At 43.6% G+C, this 22,224-nt stretch overlaps 1 protein-coding gene across 2 annotated transcripts in view; it reads left to right on the top strand.

Moving 5' to 3' along the window:
- Positions 1 to 22,224, top strand: part of GOLGB1 (golgin B1) — a 123,737-nt gene that overhangs the window by 99,028 nt on the left and 2,485 nt on the right. For both annotated transcript variants that reach the window (XM_073619235.1, XM_073619236.1), the window contains exons 14-15: positions 9,774 to 9,899; positions 19,005 to 19,098. In XM_073619235.1, the coding sequence (XP_073475336.1) occupies positions 9,774 to 9,899; positions 19,005 to 19,098 (220 nt within the window). The remainder of the gene's footprint in view (positions 1 to 9,773; positions 9,900 to 19,004; positions 19,099 to 22,224) is intronic.

Genomic DNA, 22,224 nt, shown 5'->3' with positions numbered 1-22,224 from the left:
TGCAGACAAGCACAAGCACTTTTTTGAATGGATCTACTTCAATCAGTCACCAGTTTATTTTATTTGTATGTGAACTTGGAGCGCACCCTGCACTTTCTCAATACTTTGGAGTGTGTCAGATTCCTGCGTCCCCTCACCACATTCTATTATCCCTCTTACTGTTCCCTACTTAAATCCAGGACTCAGATTAACTCAAACTGCTGCAAGTTTTCCACTCTAATGCCGTGTACAGATGATCGGAATTTCCGACAACAAATGTTCGATGTGAGCTTGTTGTCGGAAATTCCGACCGTGTGTAGGCTCCATTAGACATTTTTTTGTCGGAATTTCCGACAAACAAAATTTGAGGGCTGGTTCTCAAATTTTCCAACAACAAAATCCGTTGTCGTAAATTCTGAGCGTGTGTAGACAATTCCGACGTACAAAATGCCAAGCATGCTGTGAATCAAGTACAAGACGGAAGTGCTCGGTCTGGTAAAACTAGCGTTCATAATGGAGATAGCACATTCGTCACGCTGCAAAGTTTTTAATCTTTTAATGCAGCGCATTCTCTTCTTTTTTTATAATGCTAGAATGAAGTTGTTTTGCTGCTTATATTCACACAGAGTTCTGACAAACTGATTTCTTTATTATTTCTCGTCTCATGAATAATCTTTTTTTTTTTTTTTTTTTTTTTTTTGCCAGATCTCCAGAATAATGTTTTTTTTTTTATTTTTTTTTTTTATTTTTTTAATAGTGATCTACTTTTTTTTTTTTTTTTTATCAAGATCTCCTGATTTTTTTAGTTTTTGTGATTGTGATCTCCATAATATTTTTTCTCGTTTTGTGTCTTCAAATAGTTGATGTTTGCCGTGGGGATCTGCGGCTTCACCAATTCCAGCAATTGATCCAGTGCTGCCTGCCTCTTTCTTTATTAGTATAAAAGGGGTGTTTTACCTGCCACAGACAGGGCAGTTCTCTGTACATATCAATGAATTGGGGGAGGAAGTCGTGATCATTGAATCGATCCATTTTATCTACGAGACAAACCCTAATGTCAGGCTAAACTCTCCTAATTTTGTCCCAATATAGACCTCAATCTATAAGCAGTAGAGACCACTGATGCCCCAAGTTCAGATTGCACCTTCGTTATCACGATCGGTGCTTACGCTACTCCATCCTTTGCTCACTTCTTTCTAGTATATTCCCTGCCCCTTCTCTTGGGGCGCAGTGGGGGAGCACATGGAGAAGAAAGTGCAGGTGCATGTAGAGGAGAGCAGCAACGAGGAGAAAGATGAAAGCCCGGAGCCACAAACGTCCCGATCCCGGAGGAGATTTAAGGCCTCAAATATGTCCTTTGTAGAGATGGTGGACATCTTGAAGAGGGCCGACTATGACGGGAAGCATGGACCTTACCCAAACCCAAATGTGAGAAAGGCCAAGATCATGGCTGAAGTTATGAAAAGTCTGCAGAAGAATTTTGGGGTACGGCGATCCAAGGATCAACTGAGGAAACAATGGTCAGACCTCAAATTGAGGGAGCAGGATCAGTACAGAAGAATCAAGAGAGTGCTGCAAAAAAGTAAGTATTTTGTCATGTGTTCCTTTTATTATTATTATTATTATTATTATTATTATTATTATGTTCATGCTGCTCCATGTGCTTTTCTTAAAATGGCAAGTTTCAGCTTCGTGGGCATAGTAATCGTTCGAAGTAAACAACGTTCGTTCGCCCACTAGGTTAACTACATTTGTTCATGCCTATTTGTATTAAAAGAAGTTTATAACATTATTGTCTAGATGGGTTTGTATCTAGAATGAAATGCAAACTTGATTCAGTGTAAGGAGAGGACGCTCAGCAGCTGTTTACACATCAGGACGCAGGAGCACTAGTGTAGGACACCAGAACAAACTTTTTAGGGTGTCCCACACAGGTCTCTACATGTGTGAAACTTGCACAAAAAAGGTAATTATTCCAGCTTTAGAAAAGCAAAAAAATCATGCCTTCAGCTTGGAACTCTGTCAAAACAGACAATTATACGTCACTTCCAAGCAGTGTTTCATATTCCTATTTCTGGCCTCAAATATCTGCGTGCTAAGTATACCTATTTTTTAATTCACAAAGGGGCGAATAGACTCGCGACGTCTGAGGTCACCAGGGACCCCCAACCTCCTAAAGAAGGGGAACTCGCAACACCACAACCTCATAATGTGGAGGAAGGAGAGGTTTATGAAGTGAGCGAAATAGTGACCACAACAAGTCAGTGTCTAAGACCACAGCTTCAGGTAATAGATGTATGCCTGCATATTTATAATACCTGGTGTGGTTTTTTTTTAGTTTAGGTGATGTGGATGTTGTGGAAGAAGAATCTCATTTCAAGTGCAAGTGCACACATCCTCATCAGGGAGATCATGGTGTGCAATTGTGATTTACAGAAGATCAAGGAAGACATCAATGATGTGGAAAAAAGACTCAAAAGATCATTGATGTTTTAGGCAGAATCTAAAACACCCCAAAATTATTCTAGTTTGTTTGTATTTTTATGATTCTCATACATTTTAAATATTTTTTAGAAAGCCAAATTTTGAAGATGCACACAGTGTGTCAACATGTGCTATCTGCCATCACGGGAAATCAAGGTACGCGTTTTGTGGGTGCAACTCCTTCCTTGCAGCTAAAGTAGATGAGAGGAAGGTGTTGCACCCCTGAAACACGTCCAGTGATCTCCCATGATGAGAACTAGCACATGTTGACATTAGGCATGGGATCAGGAGGGAAATCCACATTTTCACCTCCCAATTTGTGTGCATCTTCAAAATTTGGCTTTCACAGGGGTGACATCACCCCATCGGCAAGATCAACACAGTTTGGACATACTAATGTATGATATTGCCTTCACTTTGTCAAAGTTGAACTTTGTAAGTTCCAGAGTTGTGTATGTTTATGGTTTTAAACATGCCTGTTTAACCCAAAAAAGGCTATTTGTACTGTCAAACCTAAAAATGTTATACAACAAATATGTTGGTTTGTTCAAAAACCCTTTTCTAACGCACATGTGAATGCGCACAGAGTAAAATGTTTTATACTCAACAAAGTGTGGCTTCTTCTTTCAATACTTAGTACCAGTTTTTGTAGTAATTTGGTGTTTACAGTGACAATGGGGGTTATTTACTAAAGGCAAATCCACTTTGAACTACAAGTGCACTCCCCGTTCGTCCTCTCTGTGAGGTGATCGCGGCTATCCCCGCGACCCCACTCACGGAGCTCCCAGCCGGCGCGCGCATGCAATGGCACCAGAACCACAACATAATAGTTAGCTGAAGAAGAGACATGTATCAACTAAATTACGTTTGCACTATTGCAAAATGGCCAAAAAGAAAAGCCCATTGGAGAACCTAGGAGACAGCTAAAAGAAACACAAGCAGTAAATCAAATGAAATATTGTTTCATTTTAACAAAAAAATTTATTTTAAAAATGCTCATCAAACATTTGCTGGTATATCAATGACCCCCCTACCCGCACTTTGGGGGGGCAAGCTAGGACGGCCAGCTTCAAGCACCGTCAGGGTGGTTGGTTGTTCTGTAAATCCAGCCTCAGGCCCAACTGAGGCCACATAGTTGTGTAGAATGCAGCATGCAAGTATTATATGATTTAGTTTATATTCCGCCATGTTGATCGGCTTCAGGAACAGGCGGAATCGGCTGGCCATTATCCCAAAAGCATTCTCCACCACTCTTCTGGCTCTAGCCAGCCGGTAGTTACTCCTCCGGGGTGAGGGTCCTCATCGGGAACGGCCGCATCAAGTGATTACCCAGCCCAAATGCTTCATCAGCGACAAAGACGAATGGTAGACCAGCCACGTTGTCTTTTGCAGGTGGCAAGCCCAAGCCACCACTATGGAGCCGCCCATAGAACTCAGTCTAGGCAATGACTCCGACATCCAGCCATTCTTCCCCACATCCGAATAGAGAAACTCGTATGTCGCTGACACCACCGCCAACATCACAATACTATTGAACCCCTTGTAATTATAATAGTATGACCCCGAGTTGGGGGGTGGCATGTGGACATCTTTCCCATCAATTGCCCCTCCACAGTAGGGAAAGTCCCACCACTGGGCAAATTGGGAAGCCATAGTCTGCCATTCCTGTGGCGTTGAAGGGAAACTGTGGAGTCAAACAAGAAAAAAATAAATTGGTGCTTTTGCACATAACATTGCAAGCAGATTAGACACAAACAGTCTTGGCCAACATAAGTATAAAACATTTACTTTAAGGAGTATTTAAAGGCAAAAATCTAAGGTCCACTTATCATATTCCTTACCCCCCCCGATGGCCCATTTAAAAATTGTAGGGGGGGAGATGTTTTGGACAGGTAACCCTCTCCACTTCATTGAGAGCTGAATGCATACATAATGTGTGTTACTTTGGCCAGCCTCTCCTTACTTACACTATTGGCAGCCCACTGGACAGGTAAGAAGTGTCATAATCCAAAAATATGAATACACACTGTCCAAATTGAAGCACATTTTTACATTCTGCAATTACCTATCAAAATAATAGGAGAACAAAACTTTAAACGGTACCATTTGAAAGTATTCAGGCAGGACATTTCACTACATGCTTTAAATGAATGCATCCATAAATATGACCACAAAAAAGGTAGGTATAGTGTGTATGGGTTTGGCAAAGTCAGCAGATAGAGGATTGGTATCGTTTGACTTAGCGGTTTGGGGGGAGGGTTCAAAATGAGTTTGGGCCCCAAAAAAAAAGCCTCTTGCACTCTGCCTGAATTTAAGGACAAAAATAACATTTGTACACATTTTAGGGGGTGTTTACGGTAAAACAGTACAATGGAGCTGAGAAAATACATTAAGTGACTAGGATAGGTGTGTATGGGCCCAAGATGGCATGCTGGGGAGGTTAGTGAAGGCAAATATGCATGAAGGACAAAAAGGGAGCATTAAAAAATTCAAGCATGCATGAGGATAAAGGGGACATTCACAGCATATTACAAACATGGTAATTATGGAATGATGAAAAAAATACAATACATTAGCAAACATTAAATACATGGAATGTGATGTTAAAGGAGAAAACTTACCCTAATATAGTCCTTCTGCAGGACCTGAATGATGGCAGAACAGGTCTCTGGAATAATGATCCCCAGAGCCTGGGGGGAGATGCCTGTCGAGAACTTGATGTCCTGGAGACTTCTCCCCGTCACCAAGTACCGCAAGGTGGTGACGAGCCTCTGTTCAGGAGTGATGGCTTGCCACATGCAGGTGACCTGCTTCGTGCTATAGGGGACAGCAAAGCCAATAGACGGTGAAAGACTGTGTCCGTCATCCAGAGATAATTCCTGAGATCATCAGGATTATTCTCATGGATCTCCCGTAACAAAGGCATGTGCGAGAATTGGTCACGCTGGAACAACCAATTCTTCGTCTATGAACTCCTCCCCGCCCTGTTCATGGACTGGGCTTGGGTCAAAGTAAGGACCCCACATAGCACGAACTCTATGACGAGTACATAACCGCAACATGTTTTCAAAGCGGTCCGCTGGTCAGAACGAACTAACAGAACACACTGAAAATCAGAAAGAACCTGAGAAGAACAAGCTGAAAATCAGAAACGAGCAGACAAGAACGCACTGGGAATCAAATACGTACTAGAAATAGCACGCACTGAAAACCAGATGCGAACTGACTACACGCACTGAAAACCTGATACGAACCCACAAGCACAAACTGAAGAGCAGTAACGATCGTAAAAGCACGAGGCTGAAAAGCGCGAATCGTCTCTCACCAAACTTCTACTAACACGAGATTAGCAGAAGGACCCAAAGGGTGGCGCACTGGCTATTGAACTTTCTTTTTCTAGTCTCGTTGTACGTGTTGTATGTCAGCACGTTCTTGGAGATCGGAATTTCCAACATTTGTGCGACCGTGTGTATGCAAGACAAGTTTCAGCAAACATCCGTCAGAAATAAATCCACTGTTCCGTTGTCAGAAATTCCAATCATCTGTATGTGGCACAAATGTTTAGTTCTACATGGGATTACAATGGGATAATATCAAGAGAAATTAAGTACAGATACTTTTGCTAGTTGTATGTAAAAGAACATGTAATGAATTTTTGTAAATTCATACTGTAAGTTGAAATGTTCATTTTTAACTACTTCAAGCCCAGGCCTATTTCTGACACTTGTTGCTTACAAGTTAAAATCAGTAGTTTTTGCTGGAAAATTACTTAGAAACCCATATATATATATATATATATATATATATATATATATATATATATATATATATATATATTTATTATTATTATTAATTTTTAGCAAAGACCCTAGAGAATAAAATGGCAGTCATTGCAATATTTTATGTCACACTGTATTTGTGCAGCGGTCTTTCAAATGCAATTTAAAAAATACACTTCAATGAATTAAATAAAAACAAAACAGTAAAGTTAGCCCCATTTTTTTGTATATTGTGAAAGATGATGTTATGCCGAGTAAATAGATCCCTAACATGTCACGCTTTAAAATTGCGCACGCTCCTGGATTGGTGACAAACTACGGTACTTAAAAATCTCCACTGACAATGCTTGAAAACATTTTAACGGTTACCTGTTTAGAGTTACAGAGGATGTCTTGCACTAGAATTATTGCTGTCACTCTAACAATCACGGCGATACCTCACATGTGTGGTTTGAACACTCTTTACATATGGCGTGAGCACGGAGGGAATGGGGCGCAATAAAAAAAAAAAAAAATTATTTTATTTACACTGTCCCTTTTAAAAAAAAAAAAAAAAATCTGATCACTTTTATTGCTGTCACAGTAATAGCCAGTGACAGGTACTCTTTATGGAGGGATCTGGGGTCTAGAAGACCCCAAACCCCTCCTCTGCACTTTTAAAAGTATTCAAAACGCCAAGATCGGGATTCCAGGTTACTACATCAGCAACCTGATCGAAGCCGATTCCGGCTTTGTTCGAGTTTTTGGCCAGCTGGCGGAAGTGCCGGCATGTGGCTCGAGTCTCCCAGTGGAACGGGAGAGCCCGGGCGAGCTGCTTGTAATAACAAAAAATGGTACTGGGGTGATGTCCGCAGCTGCAGGCATCACTCCGGTACAACCACTTGAGCAAAATGACGTACAGGTACGAGATTTTGTGGCAGGTGGTTAATGAATGTGTGTTTGTTTATTTTTATATTTGAGTTTAGCTTTACTTGTTAGTACTCATTTAATTAGGGATAGGGTTACATGATAGATACAATAAGGGGAAAAAAGTATTTGATCCCCTGTTGATTTTGTACATTTGCCCACTGACAAACAAATGATCAGTCTATAATATTAATGGTAGGTTTATTTTAGTGAGAGACAGAATAACAACAAAAATATCTAGAAATACACATTTCAAAAAAGTTTTATAAATTGATTTGCATTTTAATGAGTGAAATAAGTATTTGATCCCCTATCAGTCAGCAAGATTTCTGGCTCCCAGGTGTCATCTATACAGATAATGAGCTGAGATTAGGAACACTCTCTTAAAGGGAGTGCTCCCAATCTCAGATTTTTACCTTTATAAAAGACACCTGTCCACAGAAGCAATCAATCAGATTCCAATCTTTCCATCATGGCCAAGACCAAAGAGTTGTCCAAGGATGTCAGGGACAAGATTGTAGACCTACACAAGGCTGGAATGGGCTACAAGACCAACGCCAAGCAGCTTCGTGAGAGAGTGACAACAGATTATTTGCAAATGAAAGTAACTGTAAATCTCCCTCCCTCGGACTGGGGCTCCATGCAACATCTGACCTTGTGGAGTTTCAATGATCATGAGAATCAGCCCAGAATTACACGGGAGAATCTTGTCAATGATCTCAAGGCAGCTGGGACCATAGTCACCAAAAAAACAATTGGTAACACACTACGCTGTGAAGGACTGGAATCCTGCAGCGTCCACAAGGTCCCCATGCTCAAGAAAGCACATGTACAGGCCTGTCTAAAGTTTGCTAATGAACATCTGAATGATTCAGAGGAGAACTGGGTGAAAGTGTTGTGGTCAGAGAAGACCAAAATCAAGCTCTTTGGCATCAACTCAACTCGCCGTGTTTGGAGGAAGAGGAATGCTGCCTATGACCCCAAGAACACCATCCCCACCGTCAAACACAAAGGTGGAAACATTATGCTTTGGGGGTGTCTTTCTGCTAGGGGAACAAAACAACTTCACCGCATCAAAGGGATGATGGACGAGGCCATGTACCATCAAATCTTGGGTGAGAACCTCCTTCCCTGAGCCAGGGCATTGAAAATGGGTTCTGGATGGGTATTCCAGCATAACTATGGCCCAAAACACACGGCCAAGGCAACAAAGGATTGGCTCAAAAAGAAGCACATTAAGGTTCTGGAGAGGCCTAGCCAGTCTTCCAGACCTTAATCCCATAGAAAATATGTGGAGGGAGCTGAAGGTTCGAGTTGCAAACCTGGTGGCCAACTACAAGAAACGTCTGACCTCTGTGATTGCCAACAAGGCTTTTGACACCAAGTAGTAAGTCATGTTTTGCAAAGGGGACAAATACTTACTTGACTCATTAAAATGCAAATCAATTCATAACTTTTTTTAAATGTGTTTTTCTGGATATTTTTTTTCTGTTAAAATAAACCTACCATTAAATTATAGACTATTCATTTCTTTGTCAATGGGCAAACGTACAAAATCAGCAGGGGATCAAATACTTTTTTTCCCTCACTGTACATGCTTGTACACCTGTTAATTAATGTTTGGCATGAAAATCCCACTCGAGAACAGCTCCCAATACCAAAAAACAGTTTGCTGTATTTAAGTGGTTAAGAAGTCAAATGTTAAAGGAGAAGTATTGTCAAAGATTTTTTGGCTATACTTCTCCCATGGATCACAGGAGTGCAATCCATCATTCAGCTGGTCCAGGCTTGGGAAAGGAGCCAGACTTTACAGTCAAGATCCACCCAGATGCCTAGACCAGCAGCTGTCTCAGCCTCTAAGCATGCCGCTGATAGCTTGAACCAGCTTCGCCCACCGCCTCCATAGCCCAGTGCTCCGGTGAGCACCGGAGGGGCAGAGCAGAGAGACGGTAACTGACATTAACACACTCTCTGCTCAGAGTGAATGGGGGAATGAGTGATCAGTAATGTTTGATTGCTCAGTTCTCGGGGTAGAGCCTGCAGGGGAAAGCTGCAGCTGGGATTGGTGCTGCAGCCAATCTAGGCGAGTATGAGTTTTATTTTTCTGCATTTCCGAACTTCTCTTTTATCATTTGTTTTCCTTTCATTTCACTTTTTTTGAGAATTTAATGTACCACCAGTTTCTGTAGTGATAATAAATGGATGTTTTTTTTATATCTGCTATCGCACGTAAAAAAATATGTAAAAGCTAGAGTTTTTTTTATTTTATTTTTTTCTATTTAGTTTAGGTAGTCATCTGGGTTTTTACAAGCAGGCACACAATGAAAAAATTACCTACTATGTGTTTTTGGTTTTTCACCTCCCTGATAGAGTCTAGTCTGCTGGCTCCAAAGCCATCAGTTTTCAGCATCAGTGCTGCTAGTTTTTGGCCTGAGGCACCCAATTCAAAAAACAAATGCAAAAACCGTGTCTCAAAAGTGACCTCTACACTAACCCATAAAATTAACACATACTGAACCCCAAAACTGGCATTAGCTTAGAGGTGTTTTTCCCAATGCCATAACAGTTACCCCTGAAATACCACACTTATATTTTGTTTAAAAAAATTATTTTCTTTCTGTATAGATATCTGGAACTGAAGCAACAGAGTACAGAGCATGAACATGTCAGGTCAGTCCTGGAGCAACAGCTGAGGGAAGAACGCCAAAGAGCAGAGGACAGGATACAGGAGTTGGAAGAAAATATAAACAGGTGAGTAAGACAGCTGGCCTAGACCATCTAAGGAGAATAGTGCTCAGGACAGGTAAGATCAAGGTAGTCTAAAGTAGTCTTGATTATGGAGTGTTGAGCACAAAGTGTACCCTAGTTTATTGATCTAAATCTCTCCATTGGTTTTTAAGTACTGTGCTATGTACTTTCATGATGATTGTTTGATGGCTTTTATTTTTTATTTCTTTATCATACATCATGGGACATAGTGTTAGGCTATTATTCATTACCTACTGGGTTATACGCCATTTCTAGGTGAATGGACACTGGTAGACAAAGTCTTAGACGGGAAGTCTGCCCCTATATAAACCCTTCCATACAGAAAGTACTTCAGTTTTTTACCTGTGTCTGCAAGGTGGATGGGCACGTTTTGTTGAGCTCTCTGAGCTCCAGGTCTTTAGTCCCAAAAACGGTTCTTAAATGAATCAAGGGCTTGACCGATCACATCCATTTGAAGAAAAGCTTTTATTCTTAAATGTATAGTACGCGAGCTTCACAAAGAATACGCAAGGATCCTGCGAGGTTTTGCCTGCGTAGTGGAATCCTCGACACCACAGAGCTAAGGCATTTCTCCAGGGTGCTTTACAGGTTCAAGGGAGTGGACCCTAAAACATGAAAGGGTACCCAGGCCTTGAAGATCCCCAAGTGATGGAACCCGCCGTGGTGGGTGAAGATTGGGCTCTTAGTTTCTACAGCTGCCCTGTGCCTGGACGGGTAAGAAAAACCCCCTTATTTACTTGTTGTGGGGTGCCCCAGTGATTGTAACAATCAGTCAAGCTGGCTAGAGGCTGGACACCTGTGTGCGGTGACCACAGGGGGGCGTTTTGGGCTAGCTTTTGTTTGCAAAAAGTATCTTTTTTTTCTTAATGGATGGTTCGCGCACGAGGTTGCGCCATTGTGCATCTTGGTTGGCCATGGCCCACGTGCGCTGGCCAAAGTGCACAAGTGTTCGCGGCTGTTTGGTGGCCATGGCGCACACGTCTTCGCCATAGGCGTTGTGCACACATAGAGCCGCGCATGCACCATAGCTTAATCTTGGTGCTCGAAGATTCACGTCATCTGCTAATACACCTGCGTCCGTTCGCTGGAACCCCCGCACGCATGCGCGGAAGGTCCCAGGTCACAGCCAGCTTGTTTAAGCGGAGTATGGCAGACATGCGGTGCTTCCAGGGGACTAGAAATTTTCAGCAGTTCATTTCTCCTTACCTGGTTCACGTAAGTCACCAGGTGTTGCTTGGCAGTCTAATGTGTTTAGCAGGATTGTTGCATAGGGGCTTGGTGAGCCCTATTAAAGGGTCTTCCTTCTGGGGTATGTGAATACTAAACCCAGGTACTCCCTTTTTGTGGCTTGCAATGTCTTTAAAAAAGAGGAGCGGGACTTACATTACAGGGAAGGGGACATCTATGTCTTCAATAGCTCCTGAGGAGCCTAGTCGAAACCCTAGTGTTTTATTCACTGAAAGACCAGAGGCTTCTGGGCAATTTGAGACGCTGCACCTGTCTGGTATTGTGTCTACGGTCAACGCTGCTACTTCAGCCTTTATCACCAGGGATGATCTGCCCTCAGACATGTTAGAGGACAAGATTGCTGACATGATTGCCTCTATCTCACAGGGTGGTACGAAGCATGACAGATCTCCCTACCTGGGCCTCCTATCTTGGAGCAGGAATGGATTGAGGATGGGGAAGAGCTAAATGCCAAGGATTCTGTGGAGGGCCTGGTAGATGAGTCTGCTTCTGAGCAATCTGGGCCAGAAGATGTCCAGTTGGTATCAGCCTCTCAGTCGTAGAGTCTTTTGATCCAGGCTCTTAACGAGATGGTTCGTTCTGCCTTTAAGTTGCCTCCTGCAGAGGTTTCTGAGCCCCCCTGGTCCTGTTTGGGGTCCTTGATGCCTCTTCAAGCCACACAGGCTTTCCCCTTCACCCACTGTTGGAACAGAGGGTGTATGCTGATTGGGAAAATCCTGACAGGATTTTCGGTCTTCCCAAGAGGTTTTCCCTTTTATATCCCATGGTGGAAAAGTTTGTTAAGAAATGAAGCATGCCAGCTGTAGATGCGGCAGTCTCTTCCTTAACCACTTCAGCCCCGGAAGGATTTACCCCCTTCCCAACCAGAGCATTTTTTGCGATTTGGCACTGCGTCGCTTTAGCTGACAATTGTGCGGTAGTGCAACAACGTCCTTTTTTTTTTTCCCCCACAAATAAAGTTTTTTCTTTTGGTGGTATTTGATCACCTCTGCGGTTTTTATTAGTTTGGAAGAAAAAAAGAGCAATATATTTTACTTTTTTGCTATAATAAATATCCCCTAAAAATTTATAAAAAAAATAATTTCTTCCACAGTTTAGGCCGATATGTATTCTACATATTTTTGGTTAAAAAAATCGCAATATGTGTATATTGATTGGCTTGCGCAAAAGTTATAGCGTATACAAAATATGGGATAGATTTATGGGATTTTTATTTATTTTATTTTTTTACTAGTAATGGCGGCAATCTGCGATTTTTATTGGGACTGCAGCGTTATGGCGGACAGATCGGACACTTTTGACACTATTTTGGGACCATTGACATTTATACAGTGATCAGAGCTACAACTAGCCACTGATTACTGTATAAATGACACAGGCAGTTAAGGGGTTAAACACTAGGGGGCGATTAAAGGGTTAAGTGTGTTCCCTGGATGTGTTCTAACTGTAGGGGGGATGGGCTCACTACAACATTACAGAGATCACTGCTCACGATGACAGGGAGCAGTAGATCCCTGTCATGTTGCTAGGCAGAAAAGGGAAATGCCTTGTTTACATAGGCATCTCCCCGTTCTGCCTCTCCTTGCTGTAATCGCAGGCCGCCGGCGAACATCGAGTTTGCAGGACCCGCGGTGCGTCCTATAAGCGTCAAATTCAAAGGGACGTACGGGTACGCCCTCTTGCCTGCCCGTGCCATTCTGCCAACTTAAATCGGCGTGTGGCGGTCGGCAAGTGGTTAACCGGTTCCCGACCGGCGCACGCCGATGTACATCGACAGAATGGCATGGCTGGGCAAATGGGCGTACCTGTAAGTCCATTTGAATTGCCCGCCGTGCCATTGCGTGCGCGCCGGCCGGGAGCTCCGTGAGTCGGGTCACGGGTCCCGCGGACTCTATCGCCGCGGGGATACCTGCGATCGCCTCACGGAGAGGACAAACGGGGAGATGCCGTTGTAAACAGCATCTCTCCGTTCTGCCTAGTGACAAGTGTCACTCGATCTCTGCTCCCTGTCATCGGAGCAGAGATCAGTGACGTCACACATACAGCCCATCCCCCTACAGTTAGTAATCACTCCCTAGGACACACTTAACCCCTCCCCGCCCCCTAGTGGTTAACCCCTTCACTGCCAGTGCCATTTACACAGTAATCAGTGCATTTTTAACCACTTGAGGTCCGGGCCATAGCCGAATGACGGCTACAGCGCGGACCTCAAACTCCGGGAGGACGTCATATGACGTCCTCCCCTATGCACGCGCACCGCGCGCACCCTGCAGGGCGCGCGGTGTGCGCGCTGTGATCACCGAGTCACAGAGACTCGGATGATCACAGATCCGCGTAAGAGGCCGGTCCCAGGCCCTTACCATGTGATCAGCTGTCAGCCAATGACAGCTGGTTACATGATGTAAACAAAAGCTCGGTGATCGGTTTCGTTTTCTCCTCATGCTGACAGCGTGAGGAGGAAAAAAAAGCCGATCACCGGCTTATGTCAAAGGGACATCGGTCCCGAAGAGGAAGGTGCCATCTGCCAGTGCCCACAAGTGCCACCTATTAAAGCCCACAAGTGCCACCTATCAATGCCCACAAGTGCCACCTATTAGTGCCACCTAGCAGTGCTGCCATCAATCAGTGCCCAACACTGCCACCCATCAGTGCCCATAACCGCCACCCATCAGTGCCCATCACTGCCACCTATCGGTGCCCATCAGTGCCGCCTCATCAGCGTACATCAACGAAGGAGAAAAATTAACTGTTTGCAAAAATTGATAACAAAATATAAAAAAAATATAATTTTTTTTTTTTTTTTAATTTCTGTCTTTTTCAATTTTTTTAACAAAAAATAAAAACCGTAGAGGTGATCAAATACCATCAAAAGAAAGTTCTATTTGTGGGAAAAAAATGATAAAAATTTCATTTGGGTACCGTGTTGTATGACCGCGCAATTGTCATTCAAAGTGCGACAGCGCTGAAAGCTGAAAATTGGTCTGGACAGGAGGGGGGTTTAAGTGCCCAGTAAGCAAGTGGTTAATTGCACTGATCGCTGTATAAATGACAATGGTCCCAAAAATGTGTCAAAAATGTCCGACATGTCCGCCATAACGTCGCAGTCACAATAAAAATCGCTGATCGCCGCCATTACTAGTAAAAAAAAAATTATTAATAAAAATGCCATAAACTATCCCCTATTTAGTAAACGCTATAACGTTTGCGCAAACCAATTATTAAACGCTTATTGCGATTTTTTTTTTTTTTTTTTTACCAAAAATATGTAGAAGAATACGATCGGCCTAAACTGAGGAAAAAAAATGTTTTTTTATATATTTTTGGGGGATATTTATTATAGCAAAATGTAAAAAACAATGCTTTTTTTTTTCAAAATTGTCGCTCTTATTTTGTTTATAGCGCAAAAAATAAAAATCGCAGAGGTGATCAAATACCACCAAAAGAAAGCTCTATTTGTGGGAAAAAAAGGACATCAATTTTGTTTGGGAGCCACGTCGCACGACCGTGCAATTGTCAGTTAAAGCGACACAGTGCCGAATCGCAAAAAACGCTCTGGTCAGGAAGGGGGTAAAATCTTCCGGGGCTGAAGTGGTTAAACAAGAACTTAACTTGTCTGGTGGATAATGCAGAGGGCTTGAAGGACCCCGTTGACAAGAAACTGGAGTCACTATTAAAGACTTCCTTTTCTTTGGCCAGTTCAGCTATTCAGCCAGCTGTTGCAGCAACTTAGAGTCTGCCAGTCCTCAAGCACTTCAATACCAGGCACTTACCCCCTTCCTACCCAAGCCAATTTTCAGCTTTCAGCGCTGTCACTTTTTAAATGACAATTGCGCGGTCATGTAACATTGTACCCAAACAACATTTTTATAATTTTGCTTCCTCAAATAGAGCTTTCTTTTGGTGGTATTTAATCACCTCTGCTGTTTTTATTTTTTGCTAAACAAATAAAAAAATACAGAAAATAAAAAAAAAAAAAAATTTTCCTTTGTTTCTGTTATAAAATTTTGTAAAAAAGTAAGTTTTCTCCTTCACTGATGAGCACTGATAAGGCGGCACTGATGAGGTGGCACTGATGGGCACTCATATGTGGGCACTGAAAGGCTGCACTGATGGGTACTGATGGGCACTGATAGGCGGCACTGATGGGCACTGAAAGGCTTCACTGATGGGCATTGATAGGTGACACTGATAGGCTGGCACTGATGGCACTGGCAGGCATTGTTATGGGCACTGATTGGCAGCTGCCTTGGGCACTGATTGGCATATCCCTGGAGGCCTAGGGTGGCATACCTGGTGGGTGTCCTTTTATGGCAATCCCTGGTGGTCCTGGTGGCATCCGTGGTGGTCCTGGCCGGGCATCCTCAGGGGGGCTGCGCTGATAAACAATCAGCACAGACGACCCCCCTGTCAGGAGAGCCACTAATGATTTGTACAAATATATCGAAAGAATTTCCGGAGGGAAGTGCTCTCTAAATCCTGTAAAGAGAAGGACCAGGCATCCCTTGTTGAAAGGGACCTCTTCCTCAGGTGTCTCAGCGCCAAGGCAGTTCCCCTGCCAACAGGGCGCTAGAGCCAGGGTCAAGCCGCAGGGCCAGAAGAAACCCTGGGTCCAAAACTCTTCTAAACCCGGCACCAGGCCCTTCTTTTGAGGGGACGCCCCCACTCTATCGGGTTGGGGGGAGGCTGCTGCATTTTGCAAATGTTTGGAAAACAATGGTTCAGGGCGAGTGGGTCACCAGGATGTTATCCCACGGTTACAAGCTAGAATTGCGGGGGGGTTCCCCCTCAGAGGTTTCTAAGATCCAGCATTCCCTCAGATCTTCCAAAAAGAAACTTATTGTTTCAGGCACTAGATAATTTAGTGCATCAGGGAGTGATTATACAGGTTCCTGTATCCGAACAGGAACGGGGTTTTATTCAAACCTGTTCACGGTTCAAAAACCAAAGGGGGACACGAGGCTCATTTTGGATCCAAGATCCCTGAACCGGCATCTATTATTCCAGTCCTTTCGGATGGCGTCTGTCCACTCAGTAGTAGCCACGCTCCAGATGGGAGACTTCTTAGCCTCCATTGATAGCTAGGACGCGCATTTACACGTACCTATCTTTCAACCTCATCAGAGGTTCCTGCCATTTTGAAGTAGAGAAACGTCATTTCCAGTTTGTGGCTCTTCCCTTCAGGCTTGCAACAGCACCCCGGGTGTTCACAAAGGTCCTAGCACCAGTACCAGGGAATCTTTGTGCTCGGTACCTGGGTGACCTCGTGCTCAGATCACTTGCTACAGGCTCTAAAACAGAGCATTGCCTGCACAGTGCAGTATTTAGAAAGCTTGGGCCTGGTCATAAATACGGAAAAGTCAGCCTTGAGACCAGCTCAAAGTCTGAACTATTTAGGTCTGATCCTAGATATGGTCCAGGCAAGGGTATTCTTGCCACCCGTAAGGCTCTGTGCCCTGAAGGATCAGGTGCTTCAGATAAAGGGCACTAGACAATCTTCCATTCGGCTCTGTATGAGTCTTCTAGGAAGGATGGTGTCCTCCTTCGAGGTAGTGCCCTATGCCCAGTTCCATTCCAGGCCTATACAAGACATCTTGTTGGCTTGGAACAGGAGAGGGCAAGCTCTGGATTAACCCATGTTCTTATCTCCTCGGGCACGCTTGAGCCTAAGCTGGTGGTTGCATGATCAGAACCTGCGAAAGGGGAGATCCTTCCTCCTGGTGTCTTGGAGAGTACTGACCACAGTCTCTCGGGCTGGGGAGCGACCCTGGAGAGGCTCACAGCTCAGGAGAGATGGTCAAGGGCAGAACAAAGCCCTGCCTATCAACATCCTGGAGTTGTGGAGTGGAGCTTCGTGACTGCCCTATCAAGGTTCAGTCCAACAATGCCACTGTAGTAGCCTATATAAACCACTAGGGCAGTACCAGGAGTCTTTCAGCTCAGAAAGAGGTGAACCACATACTAGCCTGGGCAGAGGGATGTGTGCCAGTTCTATCGGCAGTTCAAATCCCGGGAATAGAGAACTGGAAGGCAGATTATCTCAGCCGCCAGCAGATCTGCCTAGGGGAATGGTCCCTACAAACGAGGGGTGTTCCAGGAAATTTACCAGCATTGGGGATGGCCAGATGTCGATCTATTGGCATCCAGGTTCAACAACAAGTTGCATCAGTTTGTGTCCTGAACAAGGGATCCTCTGGCAACCGCAGCAGATGCTCTGGTAGTTCCATGGAACCAATACTTCCTGGTTTATGCTTTCCCCCCGATCCCTCTCCTTCCACATTTGTTGGGCAGGATTTGGAGAGAAGGGGTTCCAGTCATTCTGGTGGCACCAGCCTGGCCCAGAGGGCGCTGTTTCCCGGAGATTGTGAGATTGGCAATATACAAGCCATGGACGCTTCCGTGCCACCCCGATCTACTGTCTCAGGGTCCTATATTTCACCCCAATTTACAGTCTCTAAATTTGATGGCATGGCTATTTGAAGCCAGGGTGCTGAAGGATCGTGGCATCTCGGAACCAGTGGTGTCTACCCTGGTGAATGCTAGGAAAGCTGTCACTAGGAAGATCTATCATAAGGTCTGGAAGACTTGTATTTCTTGGTGATTGGGAGAATTCTCTCTTTTCTACAGTTGGCTGTGGAAATCAGATTGGCTTTGAGTACAATCAGAGGTCAGATTTTGGCCCTGTCAGTATTCTTCCAAAGGCCTTTAGCCTCCCATTCGCTGGTCCGAACCTTTATGCAGGGGGCAACTGATTTGCTCCCCCCCATTAGGTCACCTATGTGTCCTTGGGACTTAAATTTGGTGCTGTCTGTGTTACAGAAACAAGCATTTGAACCTATCAAGGAAATGCCATTAGTCTTGCTGTCACGCAAGCTAGCCTTCCTGATGGCCATCACCTCGGCTAGAAGGGTGTCGGAATTGGCAGACAAGGTGGTGTTGCGTCCTGTTCCATCCATCTTGCCAAAGGTGGTGTCGGCCTTTCATTTAAATCAGGACAAGAAGGGGCAGGCAGTTTCCAAAGCTTCCATTGCCAATTGGGTCTGCCAGTTGGTCATTCAGGCCTATGGTCTGAAACACAAGGCTCCTCCCTTTAGGGTGAGAGCTCATTCTACCAGGGGTGTAGGAACCTCTTGGGCTTTTCGCCATCAGGTATCTGTGGCTCAGATTTGTAAAGCTGCTACCTGGTCTTTAGTGCATACGTTCACAAGATTTTATCAGGTAGATGTTAGAGCAGCCGAAGATTCGGCTTTTGGCCGTAGTGTACTACAGGCTGCCATTATAAAGTCTGATGGCTATCTCTGTTTGGACCCCCCCAAGGATATTGCTTGCTCTGGGACGTCCCAGTAGGTACAGAATATCAGCCTAACTTTGTGTCCCGTGATGTATGATAAAGAAAACAGGATTTTTTCATCATGCTTACCTGTAAAATCCTTTTCTTTGAATACATCACAGGACACAGAGGTCCCTCCCCTCTTTTCAGGATTCAGTGCTTGCTACAAAACTGAAGTACTTCCTGTATGGGAGGGGGTTATATAGGGGCGGACTTCCTGTCTAAGTCTTTGTCTACCAATGTCCATTCACCTAGAGATGGTGTATAACCCAGTAGGTAATGAATATTAGCCTAACTCTGTGTCCTGTGATGTATTCAAAGAAAAGGATTTTACAGGTAAGTATAACCAAAAAATGTTTTTTCTTTTTTTGTGTGTGTGTGTTGGTAAGTGATAGATGTTTTCTTTCATATCTGATAAAAACAAAGCCCAATGTTTTTGCTGTTGTGGTTTGCAGTGAGCTAAATGTAGTTGAATTAAGGGCATAACATGTTTTTTTGTTTTTCCTATGTAGATTGAGTTCACAGGATTGGTCAGTCCATGAAAAACCTGTTGCACCACATGAGATGTCATTGCTAATGGAGCCACATGATGTACCAAATGTTAAGGTGAACAAGCCAAATTTGCTTTTAAACAGCTTGCCCAGATAAAGGTTTATTACAGTTTTCTGTTACCTTTGTATTTGTATGTTGTGCTATTATCAGACACTCTCCAGCTCCACTGCAACTGCTGATTTCTCCTTCTGAAAATATTACGTTTGGCTGGCTAAATAGTTTAATTACTTTGTTATTGACCTGGAACAGATATGTCAAATAACAGGGCTCCATTGTTAAAGGGAACACGTGAGGATAGATACATGAAACATGCCATTATTGCATTTGTTTTCATACTGGTACATTCTCTGGGGCTTCATGCTGATCCAGACTTCCCTAACAAGTGAATCACTGACCTGAGCAATGTAGTCAGTCAAGACCAAATTATGGTCCCTCATATTAGTTCCGGGTCATTGACTTACTTGGTAGCAAAGCCAGAAACTAAGTAAGCAATGGACGCTCCCGTATTTTGTATGTGCACAGATTTTCTTTAAAGAAGAATTCTAGGTATGGATATTTTGACATAGTGACATTGGTCCAGCTTGGAGCATTGTAGCTCTACAATATACCAGGGGTCTCTAAATTTTCAAAACAAAGGGCCAGTTTACTGCCCTTGAAAGTTTAGGGGGGCTGGACTGTGGCCGGTAGGAGTAGAAAATGCCCTGGCTTCAGTAGTAGTAAACAATGTCATAGAAAATGCCCTGGCTTCAGTAGTAGTAAACAATGTCATAGACTTGGTGGTCAGTGAGAGTAAAATAATTACATTATTGGTGTCAGTGGGAAGAATAGTGCCCCATTTCTGGTGTCAGTGGGACAAATATTACCTCATTGATATCAGTGGGAGGGCTAGTGCACCATCTTTGCTGGAATAGTGCCTCGTATCACAGAAAAAAATGGTGCCCTAAGGGCTGGATAAAGGCAAGCAAAAGGGCTACATCTGGCCTGTGGGCTGCATTTGGAAACCTTTGTCATATGCCATACCTGTGGGGTCCCCCAGGAAGCTGAAAGTCACTGTAATCAGTCACCATGTCAGTGAGCAGCGGCTGCAGTGGAGAGGAGAGAGTGCCGACAATGACTTTGATATGGGGGCCTATGAGTAATGTCATAGCTCTTGGAATTCCCCACTGTTGTTGAGCATTCATTCCTCTCCCCTGCAGCCACCGCTTACTGACGCAGGGGATCACATGACCAGACCAGAGCTGACTAAAAAAAAAAAAAAAAAAAAAATCTTTTTTACACAGGTTAGGTAACAGGAGAGGGGAGGAGACATTAAGCATACTTAGTGTTAGGGTAGAATTCTATTTTAAAATCAAAGTATACAACAAAGAGGTTATGTTTAAAGGGTAAATTCATCTTTAACAAAAAATAATAAATTCATTTTTTTTGCTGGTAAAATAATGTGCATTTACTGTTGAAGTAAACTGTTGTTTGTTTTAGGAGCCTGGATCACCAGTGATCAGATTGCTAGTGCCATGCATGTCTCCTGCAGACTGTCAATGTAAGCTGTCTGCCCATACACTGTATAGGCAGAAAGTTTTACACTGACAGAATTAATGAACTACCACAGTGCTTGACAGCGCCGTGGTAGTTCATTGAAGATTACTAGCCAACAGCTGCAAAGGCTATTAGTTCTTGTAGTTCATTGATTTACAGGGATCTGTGACTCAATGATGTGGCCCTGTGGGCGGAGCCCTTCCAGCCATGCTCTTTGAATTGTGGTAGTGCGTATGGGGAGAAGATCCCCAGCTCACTGCTACAAGGAGGAGCGGGAAGAGTTGTCTGATGCTGAACATGTTACATAATATGGGTGTAACGTGTTCAGAAAGGTGAACTTATCCTTTAAGACACTAATATGCACTATGAGGAGTTAGGAGATAGTGTCGGGCAGATGAGACTGCAGATCAATGAAATTTCAGGCCCAAATAAAAAAACGAAGGAAGCAAATATGAATCTTTCATAAACTGAGTTGTATTGAGTTGCATTATATTATCTTAACCACTTAAGCCCCAGACCATTTTGCTGGCCAAAGACCAGACTTTTTGCGATTCGGCACTGCGTCACTTTAACTGACAATTGCGCGGTCGTGTGACGTGGCAATGGTATTTGATCACCCTTGCGGTTTTTATTTTTTGCGCTATAAACAAAAAAAAAAGCGACAATTTAGGGAAAAAACGCATTATTTTTTACATTTTGCTATAATATCCCCCAAAAATATATAAAAAAACCTTTTTTTTCCTCAGTTTAGGCCGATACGTATTCTTCTACATATTTTTGCTATAAAAAAAAAAAAATCGCAATAAGCGTTTATTGATTGGTTTGCGCAAAAGTTATAGCGTTTACACAATAGGGGATAGTTTTATGGCATTTTTATTAATAATTTTTTTTTTTTTACTAGTAATGGTGGCGATCTGCGATTTTTATCGTGATTGCGACATTATGGCGGACACATTGGACATTTTTGACACATTTTTGGGACCATTGTCATTTATACAGCAACCAGTGCTATACAAATGCACTGATTCCTGTGTAAATGACACTGGCAGTGAAGGGGTTAACCACTAGGAGGCAGTGTAAGGGTTAAGTATGTCCTGGGGAGTGATTCTAACTGTGGGGGGCGTGGTTACGTGTGACACGTCACTGATCTCTGCTCCTGATCACAGGGAGCAGAGATCAGTGACACTGTCACTAGACAAAAAGGGGAGATGCTTGTTTGCATTAGCATCTCCCCGTTCTTCCTCTCTGTGAGGCGATTGTGGGTATCCCCGCGGCGATCTAGTCCGCGGGACCCACGACCTGACTCACGGAGGTCCCGGCACAGCGGCAAATTTAAAGGGACGTACGGTTACACCCATTTGCCCAACCGTGCCATTCTGCCCACGTACATCGGCGTGAGCCGGTCGGGAACCGGTTAAAGTGGAGTTCCAACTGTTTTTTGAATGTCCAATTACTGTCATGCCCATCCTAAATTCTGTAATAAATGGCAATAATTTTTTTTTTTCCTTCTTTGTAAATACCTTTTCACTCTTTTGCTGCAGCTGCCTAGGCGATTACGCCACTTGTTGATTTGTAAGTGCTCCTGGGATAGCGGCATCCTGTATCCCAGGAGTCCTTGCGAATCGCCTAGTGATGAAATCTCGTGTT

This window comes from Aquarana catesbeiana, linkage group LG03 (assembly GCF_042186555.1).
Source record: "Aquarana catesbeiana isolate 2022-GZ linkage group LG03, ASM4218655v1, whole genome shotgun sequence".
Lineage (NCBI taxonomy): Eukaryota > Metazoa > Chordata > Amphibia > Anura > Ranidae > Aquarana > Aquarana catesbeiana.
The sequence above is the reverse complement of the archived record's forward strand: the minus strand, read 5'-3'. Positions and strand labels throughout refer to the sequence as shown.